This window comes from Ylistrum balloti, unplaced genomic scaffold (assembly GCF_031769215.1).
Source record: "Ylistrum balloti isolate Yb309-2 unplaced genomic scaffold, AGI_CSIRO_Ybal_v1 Utg369850, whole genome shotgun sequence".
Taxonomy (NCBI): domain Eukaryota; kingdom Metazoa; phylum Mollusca; class Bivalvia; order Pectinida; family Pectinidae; genus Ylistrum; species Ylistrum balloti.
In genome coordinates, this window is record NW_026782003.1 from 580,622 (window position 1) to 594,410 (window position 13,789).

Below are 13,789 nucleotides of genomic sequence, written 5' to 3' on the forward strand. Positions count from 1 at the left end.
GGTCAAATATGTTAAAATATACAAAGGACTTCATCTCAATAAGCAAAAGTCTATGAGTGCCGATATTGGGTCTGTAGCATGCTGGGAGGAAAGGCTACCAAGTTTATTTAAATGAATGACCTTGAACAACTTTCACGGTCGCAGGGGTCAAATATGTCAAAATCTTTAAATAACTTCTTCTCAAATACTAGAAGGCCTAGGGGGCTAATACTTGGCCCATAGCATGCTGGCATGGAGCCCTACAAAGTTTGTTCAAATGAATGACCTTGGCCCACTTTCAAGGTCACAGGGGTCAAATATGTTAAAATATACAAAGGACTTCATCTCAATAAGCAAAAGTCTATGAGTGCCGATATTGGGTCTGTAGCATGCTGGGAGGAAAGGCTACCAAGTTTATTTAAATGAATGACCTTGAACAACTTTCACGGTCGCAGGGGTCAAATATGTCAAAATCTTTAAATAACTTCTTCTCAAATACTAGAAGGCCTAGGGGGCTAATACTTGGCCCATAGCATGCTGGCATGGAGCCCTACAAAGTTTGTTCAAATGAATGACCTTGGCCCACTTTCAAGGTCACAGGGGTCAAATATGTTAAAATATACAAAGGACTTCATCTCAATAAGCAAAAGTCTATGAGTGCCGATATTGGGTCTGTAGCATGCTGGGAGGAAAGGCTACCAAGTTTATTCAAATGAATGACCTCAACCCACTTTCAAGGTCACAGGGGTCAAATATGTTAAAATATACAAACGACTTCTTCTCAACAAGCAAAAGTCCACGAGTGCTGATATTGGGCCTGTAAGATGCTTGGAGGAGAGGCTACCAAGTTTGTTCAAATGAATGACCTCAACCCACTTTCTAGGTTTGGCTTGCTTTTTGTCAGATGACCGTTAAGGCCCTTGGGCCTCTTGTTTATTTACGTGAAAGTACTTCACATCTTCGCAATATGTAAGGTAGTGAACGAGGGGTCGGTGAGTTAGCGCTTAAATCCGCTAAAATGGCTTCCTATCGAGGAGGGAAGCGGTGTGTATGGTTGTCCTAACAATAACACGGATGGGGTGTCGATGCATGACGTCGATAAATAAAACTGATTGTTGATTAAATAAAAGTATATTTGTTAGGTTGATATTTTGTTATTTATTCTACAACTAAACATTTTAAATTGATAGGCTAGCCTATGACTTGGGCGGTCAAAGGAATATTATTCCTTCGTAATCGTGAACGCCTAATACTCGGAGAAGGCCTAGTCGTGAATGGGTCACGGGAATTTTCACCCCGAGAATTTTCATACTACTATTATATAGTATGGAATAGAATTATTAGAATTTATAGAATAGGTTATGTGTGTATGTTTTTTGTATAAGGTGTATTTGGTTTTTAGATCTTCCAGCAGACGATGTTGTTTAGTTATTAATTTTGCGATCGTAAAAATAACAATAAGATCACCAATCTTGATTTGAAAACACAGTTCACAGTGTAGAGATGTCATCTAAACTCATAATCACACCTGTGCCAGGTTAGGTAATTAGCACCTCTGTAGCTGGAAAAAACAATTGTGACACCTGTGAGGCGACACGCCTGTAGGCTAACAACAGATGCGTACCAGTGCTAGGGTAAAAACCAGTCAAATAATTGTTTAAACTTCTAAAACATCAAATTTTTATTATTGACACTGCGGAGGGTGTTATAATTGGTTGTTGACACCCTATCTATATATATCCATAGTGCTACGAAAATTCCCTGGAAAGAAAAATTCCCCTCGGACGAAACTTCTTCGGTTAGAAAATTCCCGACACCTAGTGAATGTATGCATAGTCTTGCACAAACGCGATTTCCCGACGTCAGAAATTGTTGATCGAGACTTTAAGATAGTAAAATTAGTCCAAAACCACACCCAATTTTATTTTGTTTCTTTGAAACGACGATTCACTGTTCGACTACTTTCACGACTATTGGTGAGACCCAGTGAAGTACGTGCCAATCTATGTTGCCCAAGCGATCGTCACTTTTCGAAGGGTCATTTTCCTCCTTACTGGATACATCGTCTTGTAATTCCAGTTCAAATCGGTAGGGCTGGATTCCGTCTTCAGACATATCATTCACACCATAATCAGACTCCTCAAAACTCATGCTCAAATCGCTCTCAGTTGCGGTGTCATTGTCACTGTCAGTCATGTTGACTGCCATTTCTGTTGAACTTATGACGTCACGAGTAGAAGAGCCTCGATTCCGCGGAAATGACGATTCGGCTGATTAGGTCTGGGCGGACAGGTGAAAATCGACAACTTTGAGCTTTAATAACTCGACACTGGGGCGACGGATTTTGACGGGGTTTTCATTATTATTATTTTTACGGCATTCTTAACATTATATCTAAATACAAAATTACTCTCAGGGTACACTTTAAACAGCAACACATATGAGGCAGAAATCATATACATGATTTGTGTTGTATCACATTAGCATCTGTGATGCATTACTCATTTATCATATCCTCACGATCTATCATTCTGAGGAAATCTGGACTATAATTTCTTTAATCTTTAATCAGTACTATAACTGCTAAATAATCCGGAATTAATTACTTTATTCATTTTCTTTCAGATTCACCATACTAATAGCAATCGTATTCTGTGGCTTAGTGTGTATAAAACAGTTTAAGCAGATTACGATCATGGATAACTATTTATCAAGACTTGCATCCTTCTTTTCCTTTCCGTTTTCATCTCCAGTTTCCACCGTTTCTTTGGCCGAGGCAGGCTTCCATTATACCGGGAATAAAGACGAGGTTGTTTGTCATCGCTGTACATGTAAATACAGTGGATGGCAGAAACATGACGATCCTAAGTCTATCCACAAAGCAATATCACCAGACTGCACATTTATATTTAAAACCGATAACGGAAATGATGATAAAAAACTGGTTTCCTTATCGAGTGGTACCGGAGATAAACAGGAGCAAGGAGAATGTGGAACGGAGGATGGCGCAACAGGTGGGCCATTGGGTCTTGTGGAAGAAAAAACTAAGGTTTCAATAAAACAAGATCAAAACTTCTCCGGCCAACAGCTAAAAACTGTTACCTGCCGGGAAACAGAAGTTAAAACAAATACTGATCTGACACAGAAAGAATCCGGCAACAATCTCGTAACATCGCCAGCTAGTAGTAATTTATCTGCAAGCCAGGTCAATCACAACGTCATGGCAGAACAAGATACAATGAGCCTAAATGTACCCGATAGATATACGCAAGGAAACCATTCACAATCACCAGAGATTACAAGAACCGGGGAGGATTTCCCTACTACTGTTAGGTCTGGATATGATCCTACAATATATACGGAAACCCGTCAAGGCACAGACTCTCATACATCTCAAACGCTTCGCGCAGTCCGACCTCGATATCCGCAATTTGCAATATTGTCTGTACGTTTGGCATCATATAAAAATTGGTCTACACATCTTAGACAAAAACCTGAAGCTTTAGCAAAAGCTGGACTTTTCTATGAAGGTAAACTGATATTGCTTTGCTGACATTGAATTTTATCTATCGTATAAGGATTGTACAATAGACACACATTTTGATACAAATTAAACTTTAACACAACCGAAGCTCTCTCCTGTTACGATAATACCAAATCTATTTATGCGTATGCGTTCATGATTGTCAAAAGTAATGGATTCAGTTATGAGATAAGTGTTCATGCCAATTAAACAATATTGGAGTCCAATCCTTATTATATAAAGTCTCCACTATCTTTTCTGCTATTTTCGCACCATTTACACTACCGATGAGTCTTAAACTTTCCAAAAAAACTTTATGATGAAGTTTGATACATGGTTCACTAAAAGTCGTTGTAACTGATTGGCACTTTTCACTTATATGCTTTAAATAAAGAAAAAGAAAACAATGCAATTGTTATCTAGATTAGATGAAAGCAAAAGAAAGAAAGATGTTTCCTCCAACATTTTTTTTTAATTTAAAAAAAATCATTATTGATTTGTTCCAATTGTTTTAAGAACAAGAATAATGCTTTCGGAATGTTTTTAAAAATCATCTCGTCTAAGTTTGATATAAGAATATAATTTCATTTGTAATGCTTAATTGTTACGCAAAATAATTCAATCAATATATCGTCTATCATTTGGAACAGGTACCAGCGACTATGTGAGATGCTTCCACTGCGCAGGCGGCCTACGCGAATGGGAGCCAGAAGACGACCCTTTTATTGAACATGCGAGATGGTTTCCATTTTGCGATTTCATGCGACTGATAAAGGGTGACGAATTCATTATAGGTGTGCAATCTGGAGCTATTAAAGCTGATCATCAGGAAGCCACATTGTCTGAATCATTGGTAAGATGTGTAAATATAAAGTTATTTTATATCTTTGATAACGTTTTATTACTTGTTTCATATGGATGTATTTTTCTTTAAAATTAATTAGCGGAATGTCTATTATAGTAAAGACAGGCTTAGTCATGTTTGATTCTTTTTCTGATGCAATTAACCAATTCATTTTGAGTTTGCTTTAATCTTTGAAAATGAAAAAAAGTGATTAATCTTCATAAAAACGAAAAATGAATTTTCTTTCTTCACAATTTTGTTAGTTACGATCAGAAAAGCCGGGAACACATATCCAGAACGTGTTTGATGATCCAGCTGTTCTCAGTGTCATGGAAATGGGCTACAACAAGGAAACCATATCTAAAGCAGTCCAGTTATTCACCGCAAGAAACGGTAATACATTCACTTATCAACTTCATACCTAGTGTCACGTCTCATAACCATGTTAGGTATCTCATTCAGAATCAGTAGATGGTGACATATCTTTACAATGACAAATTACTGTTATACTTTTTTCACCAGGCAAAACATTGAGTGCAGAAGCACTACTGCCAATTGTTTGGGAGATAGTTGGGGATGATGGGATTGACTCCGAGGAAGAAGATGACAATAAATTGAACGTAAAAGTTCCGGATGAACTACACAATACTGTTCATCGAAATGGAGAGGACATTTCGACTTGTGAAACAGGTAAGTATTGAAAAGTACATCTTTTACATACGCTTGTATGTTGGTTACGAAAGGTTTTGGTAACATTCTTTCCACCATAATCAAATTTAGCGTTTGAAAACGGTGAAGCAAAATACGCTAGCCCAACCGGGACACATGGTCTTATTTGATTGTTGTTTTCTTGGGTTGCCATGTTAATTTTTCTTTTGTTAATATCTTGCCAAAATTTCATCAAATTTTAGTTTGAATTAAAGCTCTGTTTACACGTCATTTTTTCCCAAGTTCTTTTGAAACATTCTAAAGATAAAAGATAAATAACGGCAAAAACTGGTATTTATCGTTTTTGTTTTTCATCACAGATATTGAAATGCTTAAGGAGGAGAACAAAGCATTGCGGGAGAGGAAGATATGCAAGGTGTGTCTCGACGAGGAAGCAAATATCGTATTCCTTCCTTGTGGTCATCTTGTCACCTGTCCGATGTGTGCCTCCGCATTAAGGAAGTGTCCAATATGTAGATGCTTCATCAGAGGAACTGTCAAAGCAATTGTGTCGTAATTTCAGCATATTTGCGAATTTCTAACATCGTTGTACTACATGCCTTGAATCTCAGCACGTTTGCGAAATTTCAACATCGATGTAATGCTTACAATGTTAGCATTTTCAAAGTGTTTACTATTTCAAAGATGAACAACTGAAAACATATTTTTGATTCTTAATCTTCGTTTACAGTTGACTATCATTCTGTCATATCATAGCTAAGCTGTTATAGACTGAAAAGGATATATGTTTATATTAGTTAAGCTACCACCACAAGTCAATAGAAGTCCACAACGTCCAGTTCTATCATTCAGATACATGGTGAACATTTGTCATACCGCGACCTTCAAGTGACTATCCCTCATCCAACCAGATCAAGAAGAAATCTTGGTATGCGTACTTATATTCTTACAATTAAAATATGTTTACTATTTTACTATCAAGTAAGTTCAAACTCAAAGAGGTTAAATATGTATATTCATTTAAGTGACTTCTTCTAAATACCCTGAAAATACAGTGCAAAATACCGTGTCAGTAGCATACTTGAATAAAAGGTTATCAAGTCAGACAAAACGAATGACCTTAACCAACTTTCTAAATCAAAGAGATCGAATAAGTAAAACAAGTTTTTCTCAGAAAGATTAATCATCCTGTGAGGTCATTAACATGTCATTTTCTCTGGCTGTTTGAATTAATTCTTCGATAAAGTCTTTATTTGCTGATCAGATGAGCGATGCAATCTCATTGGACACATTGTTTGTGATTATGAGAGAGTATACTACGTTGAAAATACTGAATACAGGTTTGAGAAATGCTGACAAAAATTGGTTTTGACGTCTTATCGACTATGTGTTCTGTTAAGTTGGTACACCATTAATAGCAATATACATGTGATTCACTCAGAATATAGCTGGATAAATATTCACAGATTTCGCGTTTGATATATACCCGTTGCTAACTGTTACATAACATCATTTACAAACGATTCTGGCCTATATTACAAGCCCTCTGAAATTAATACATAATGAAGACGTTATCTACTCAAATGACATATATTGAATTTAATTAGGAAAACAGTAGTATCATCTCTTGAATTTTCTTTCTCTTTGCATCTTATGGCTTAATATTGTATTTAATATATATTTTGCTTAGGGATATACTGAAAAAGGATTCTTTACTCTTGTTTGCATATACTGCTCGACCTGATGTACGTAATATTTTTAAATACTTTGATGTAAACATGTTTCTGGTAAACAAGTCCCATTATATTGACATTACCGATGCTATTTTTAGATACACACAGGTAAGATTGCAAAACATGTATTCATATGCTGTGTATTATGTAGTCTTGTCCCAGAAAAATCGGTCAAGGTGAGATAAACCAGACGTAATTTAACCTGTTATTGAGGTGCTTGTTTATGTGTATAGGGATGTACCTGACATAAACAGCATAAACTATTTGAAACCGGGAAGTAAATTTTGATATCAACTTTTTAAAATATAAACAAGTCACTATTCTGTTCATTGGTAACTTCAAAACGCATCACAATTTCATTTTCAGTTAAATTAAAAACGCTTGATTGTATTTTTATTAAAGTGTGTACTGAGCCTCATATTCATTTGTTCCATGATATCGTTTTTGTTGTATTTGTAGAGTAGGTAATCTAGATTTACCAATACAAATAATTAAGTGTTATCTGTAATCATAACATTCTATCTGGGATTTCGCGCATTGAAACGGCATCGAGTAATTTGTAGATAAGTGTGCGCATTTGTTTAATGGAAAGAAAATCGAAGATTTGCAGACAATTAGCATGTGTTTCGAGCGATAGCCTGTTTGACAGAGGTTACCGGGAGGCTGTTGGCATCAGAAAAATCTTGTTGGACAACACTGCTCCAAAACTTTACCTGTTTATGACTAGTTAATATATCCGGTAGACTGCACATTAGCAACACCAGAAGTGTGTTATTAGTAAACAAGGCCGCCTTGTGGATTTTTAAAAACAATTTTGAGCTGTGTTCTTAATCGTGCTTATATTTAGTTTTGTTCCAAGTATTCCTTTATACTAAGTCAGTGGTTAGCAGAATAAAACAATTTAACTTATTCACGTTTTACTTCATTTCTTTATGGTTAATTATGAAATGTGACATCAGAAATCTATGATTAATCTCGATATAAACGGATGAAGTGATTCTGAAGAACAATATGAGTAATCGATGATACCATCCAACATTTTGTGAAAAAATATACAAAAAATTGCAGAATGTGGAATTTCCCATTTTTAAAATTCAGTTTCAATATTTGTTCTAAATTACTGCTATAAAGGTGTTGTCTAAGCAAATGAATTAGTGTTTGCTGTAGAAAATTTTAAGCACATTTCGTTATTTTTGTAAACATGCATTTCCAATGGACTCGTATAATGAAAAGAGCTGTGTGATGCAGTTTTTATAAGGCATTACTGTATCTTGTAGTTTTTATCTAGAAGTCATAACTACTTTTATGACATAACTACCATCCATTGTAATATTGTATGTTGAAGCTGCTTTTGTTATATCCATTATGACGTAACAACATTTCATTTGCAAGGAAACGCCCTCAAAGAGATATACTGAGTGATGATATCGCCAGACCAGACTTTGTGTCAGTTTATTAGAATACTGTTTTCACATTGCAAAAGTGTTAAAGTTATTTGATTAACAGATACTTTTATCTATTTCCCTTTCAAATGGTAATTAAGGAAACTCATATTTCATATGAGAGATCCTATCTATATTTCTGTTGTTTAATATGCTATATATTCTAAATTCTCGTGAATAGTAGGAACAGTTCTGTTTTGAATATTCACATGTATTTGAGATTCACTTAAAAATATAAAGAGAGTATTATCATCCAATTATGCAGCTTATGCAATTGCCCTTTAATTTTTCATCAGTCTGAGTTTGATTCCACTAAACTCCCTTCTGGATTCACACTGTCGGCCCTTAGCATCAATAAATAGTTTCAGATGTCGGAAACAACTGTAAGATACCGTTTTATACACAACAAATAATCCATATCTAATAAAGCTCGTTTTTGTGTCTTTTGTGAAGTACTTCTAAGCTTCGTATGTTTACGTATTATGCTTCAACCACCCAAGACCTTAAGACGTATTACAAATACCATATACTAACTGAAAAAATGTTAATAACAAATTATCACCTAGTTCGACTCTTTGTGGCCCACGTCTTGTTAATTTGACAATTGAATATGTAATTTTGTATGAATCATCACAAACATATTGAGTTATAGTAATGTAAACTTTAAAGTTTGTTTTTAGATAATGATAATGATTTTTCAGAAGTTGAGAGATGGCTCTGTTGACATCCAGTTTTCGATAACCACTTGGATAATTGACACTACTCTTTTCTTTTCTAATCATATTCATAGTATTTGATTATTGCAAAAGCAAACTTAATCAATTCAATAATCTGAAGTGCTCTCATATAAGAAAATTACTTATAGCTCATTATGAAATTAGATACTAGTTTGTTCTGTAGATGTATGATTTCTAAGTGGGCTAGACTCAAGGTTTTGTTGTAACACACCCTTCACTAGGTTCAGGGAAGCTTACGTCTGAAATGTTTGTGGTTAATAAACTTTTATGATCTACAACTACTGTGACACGTTTGTTTTTAAGACAGTGATAGTGGTAGTTATTTTACTGAAATGTGTTAGATGTATTTCAGCATTTAAAAACGATGATAATATAAAAAAAACACGGAACCAAATAGTGATGGACCGAACTTGATCCTTGTCACATATTGACGACATGCAATACTTAATTACTTCCGGAATTACTATGATTTATTTGGCTGTTTAAAATACAAGTTGTTTCGTAAACATTTACAATTGTACATAAATCTAAACCATTCAATCATTCACATTCATTCATTCATTAATTCCCTTGAGTAACAAAAAGAATGAAGAGTATGTCGCCATCAGCTGGTCTGAGAATTAAAAAAGAACTAACTCGGGCTGAAATCGATTATGATAATTCATGTCCGTATGTTATAACGTTACGTAGCTTGAAATACACCATATCCAACAATTAATTCAGAAAGGCCACAAGCTGACCATATTGTTACGTCACATGATATAAGAACCCTACGTATTGTCAGTAGACAGTTCACGAGCCGAACATAGTGCTGTATGTACATCATATATCATAAGCACACTACTTGTTGTCAGTCGAATTTCCCTCGCGTCGACCATTCGTATTGTCAGTGGACAGCCCACGAGTAAACCATATTGTTGCCTCACATATTATAAGTGCAGGGCACATTTCATAACCACGGTGTCGCGATTTGTAATGTCCTCATGGAACCCTGCCTGTAATCTTCTGAATAGCTATCACGCAAGACATCATGCAGTTACTTTCCATTGCTGTTAAGTACCCAATGGATTTCTCCTTCACCTTGCCATGTATAGTGGACACACATCGGAAAACCATCTATCATGTTCCTTCTGGGGTTGATCATCCTCTTCCCATCCGTCCAACTGTCCGCCACAGCAGTAACACTCACATACATCATCAACACCTGAAACGATGTTACAGAGATGACATTAGGAATTACAAATAACTTGTATCTTAATATACATTTAACATAAAACGATTTCCTAATAGAAAATATAAATATGAATAAAAACAGGTATGATGATCGTCTGGAAGACACATACTGCATAGCAACTATTATTGTACGATGTTTTTTTTATAATATGATAAGACACAAACCTGTATAAAAGAACCCAGCTCGGGCAAGATCTTCCGGCGTCTGTTTTAAATGTGTTGGCCAATTTCGGAATGTTCTCAGTCTATCTATCCACAAAGAATAATAACTGTGTTTGGGATATTTCTTGTCTTCTAAGGTGTACACCGAATTATATTTGTCAAATCCTCTTCCATCTACAAAGCTTTCATCACAAATTTCTTGTTTCTGTCTGGCATTTCGAGCGCAACCATTAGTTCCGAGAATATGTTTTGCACAATATTCTCCATTAATGACCTGTGAACCATTGAAGAGCTTTAAAAAATCAGGTTCTCTGAACTTAAACCTGTCACATTTAGGAAAATGTCGGTAATGTGTGATGTGAACGTTCTGTCCTTCTTCAATACCACAAAGGACACCTCCACAGTAAATGCACTGTACTTTCCTTTTAACCTCATCTATACTAAACAAACCATCATTAACGAGATCCTTTAGGAAAGGATCAGAAATATTCTGCCATTTTCCGAAGCTTTTTTTTCGTAACACTGGATCCCTCAAGTGCTTATATCGTTCTTTTGGTGGCGGTGGAGCAATATCCATCACTTTTGTTAACTTCGAATCACAACAATCTGCAACATAATGATTAAAAAGTGTTTACAACCACTCAGGAATGTGATTAAGGCAGCTTGACGTCACTCGTTTTACACTTACATCTCCATAAGTAGTATGATTGAATTCCGATACGTGTAAATACAGAATATATAATTTTGAAAGTGTTTACATTCTCATTAATATATCAATGCTCGAATTATTTTTTTCAAACTTGAAGATGCAACATTCAATTTCATAAAACATAAGGCCTCTTAATGCTGACTATACTCACTATTGATTATGTCTTCGCTGTTCACTGTATAACCGTGTGATGTTTCTCCTGTGTATATATACAAATATCAATGCCGATGGCCATGAACTTTTCAGTGTATATCAACAACGTATGTAAGACATGAGGTATCCAATGCTAGTATTTTCTCGAACACAATTTGTTTATTACATTTTCATGTATAAATGATAATCGATGTTTTTGTTAATTTGCCAGAATGTTCTAGTATCCCATAGTCAACATGATATTAAAACCATGGTATAACATACGTCAACGTCTTATCTCCAAATCAGACACACAAAAATATGTTGTTGATACAATCAGTTATATAATCAGTTACGAACACTGCACATATTGAAGTCTGAAGACACTGGGGATTCTTTTCATCTGCATAAGTTGGTTGCACCAAAAATGAATGTGTTTCACTAACTTTGACTCTGTTACACAATCAGCAAAATGGCCAAAGTTTCCCCCATTGAATTAGCATATGCCATTATCATTAATAAATAACAAGGAATGATATTACTATCAGTTGAGATTGATTGGAAAAGTGATTGACCGTGGACAAATTGGTGTTGTCGTTGGTAGGGCACAGCCGACTGCTGGATTGCGAGTATTAAATCATAAACCCACACTTTGTCGCATACATCCAACAGCGGTGCAAGATTTAGTAGTGATACGAAACTGGCTATTATTGAAAGGTTGTCCCCTATCACACATTCCGAAACTGATTATACTATTCCATGTGAACCTGATCCTGAATCAGAAGCTGAATATGATTAAGATTTCAGTGATTTAGATGATAGTGAGCATTTTAGAGTATTTTGAATGATATCGAATCATTTTCTGTTCATGATGATCACACATATTCCAAATATGACTAAGAAATATTTTAGCACAATTAAAAGATGTTTTACAGAAATCCCTTGAAGACTTTGTTGCCACTACAGCTGAATCAGATGCACTCGCTCCTTAGCAAACTATTTCTGAAAACCTTGTTTTGTAAATAAATAAATGGTATTACAAAATAATAAAAAAAATCATTTCACTTAATGAACAGGCTGCTGAGGGTAAAACGAGTAACCTGAAACGGAAGCATTTCCCAAATGTTAACACTGTATTAGATGCATGTGTATTCACAGATACATAAACACTGACTGGTGATAACGCAATAATGTTGCAACATTTGACCACTGTGATGGAAATGGTGTAAATCAGATAAATTGCCGGATGCACAATCGCTAATAGTAGATAGCGCTTATCTCGTATTTTACACGATAGTGCCAGGAATGGATGCTGAAATACATATAATTAAACTTCAAAAAGATCAGAATATTTGAAAATATTACCGTTTCAGCTTCTGATATCACGAAAAGTTTGGTTCATGGAGATATGTTAGAGGAGAGGGTTAAAACACAAAACGTCCCTAAAGATGTAACAAATGCACGCAGTTTTAGTTTCGGACAAACTATTCATTATTACGTTTTCACCTCAAGTCAATTTCATGTGTGTACATCAGGAATAATTGATAAAATGTTCAGCGTTGCACATGGGCATCTGGAATTGCTGCCACAGAGAAAATGCATCTGTTTCTTGCGGTGTCAATTTCAGAAGGACAATCTCACAAAAATAAAACGAGAAAAAGGGAAAAAGCATATTGCGGAGAAATGCCCGTCAAGTAATCATAACTTTAATATGGATTTTCTGAAACAGGACATATCTAATAGTGAACTTTATTTATTAGTAAACTTGCATCAAAATTTAAACTGAAGGCTGAATTTTTAAATAATAAAAACTGGTACAGTCTATTTGTTAAAAATATCATTACTGCATATTGTGTTAGAGTAGAGACGCAAAATTAAAAGCCAACTTAGATATAGATTTGAACAATGAAATACAAATATGTAGTACTCTGCCTTACCCAGATGAAGTGGAAATACAGCCACTACAGAACAGGGGGAAACACTATTATATTCACAGAAAGTGCCAAATCCATGTATATCTGCAACTTAACCTAATTAAAAAGCAGGAAAATACCTTCTTGATATGTAATTAAAAAATGTTGGAAGTACACATGGTAATAAAAAGGAAAAGGTGCGAAAAGGAAGACAAGAAAGGGGGAAAGGCAAAACTGATTTATACAACTGATGATACTCGTTGAATATGTGAAAAAATATAAAAGGAAGCAGATAACTGGATATGTTTTGATGCTTGCACAATTGGAGGGAGATGATAAATGGGTTCAGATACATAATGTGCATTGAATTCTCATAGTCTATGAGTCATATATTTGTTTCATTTTAATAAAGCACTGAACAAGTGCAAGTGTTTGATACTGTATAAGTGCCGGTGCGCGCTACGAACCAGTGTTCGGTTAGGAGCAACTGCTCTGCGCACTGTACAAGTGCCATTGCGCTGCGTTGACAACTTCGCGGATGGTCGCCGTTGGTTGCTCAAGGGATAAATCCAGGTGCTAGTGTGCTGACAGGTAGTGAGCGTGTGGTTTGAGGTATTGTTCTGTATTTTCCTTGTCAATTACCAATCATAGTGTACATATTATTAATTCAGCATAAATTAGGTAGTGTTCACCTACACCGGAGCTGACGTATT

The 13,789-nt window shown here is 35.4% G+C and overlaps 2 protein-coding genes across 2 annotated transcripts; one reads left to right on the forward strand and one right to left on the reverse strand.

Annotated features, from left to right (window-relative positions):
- Positions 1-2,637: 2,637 nt before the first annotated feature.
- Positions 2,638-6,667, forward strand: LOC132545563 (baculoviral IAP repeat-containing protein 2-like). Its single transcript, XM_060209252.1, has 5 exons — positions 2,638-3,509; positions 4,153-4,355; positions 4,610-4,739; positions 4,869-5,036; positions 5,375-6,667. The coding sequence occupies exons 1-5, from the start codon at positions 2,675-2,677 to the stop codon at positions 5,569-5,571; spliced, it is 1,533 nt and encodes a 510-aa protein (XP_060065235.1). The 5' UTR covers positions 2,638-2,674; the 3' UTR covers positions 5,572-6,667.
- A 2,708-nt stretch (positions 6,668-9,375) lies between these two features.
- Positions 9,376-10,968, reverse strand: LOC132545565 (baculoviral IAP repeat-containing protein 7-like). The gene is made up of 2 exons (XM_060209255.1): positions 10,326-10,968; positions 9,376-10,131 (listed from the first exon to the last, which is right to left on the reverse strand). The coding sequence occupies exons 1-2, from the start codon at positions 10,897-10,899 to the stop codon at positions 10,004-10,006; spliced, it is 702 nt and encodes a 233-aa protein (XP_060065238.1). The 5' UTR covers positions 10,900-10,968; the 3' UTR covers positions 9,376-10,003.
- Positions 10,969-13,789: the final 2,821 nt, after the last annotated feature.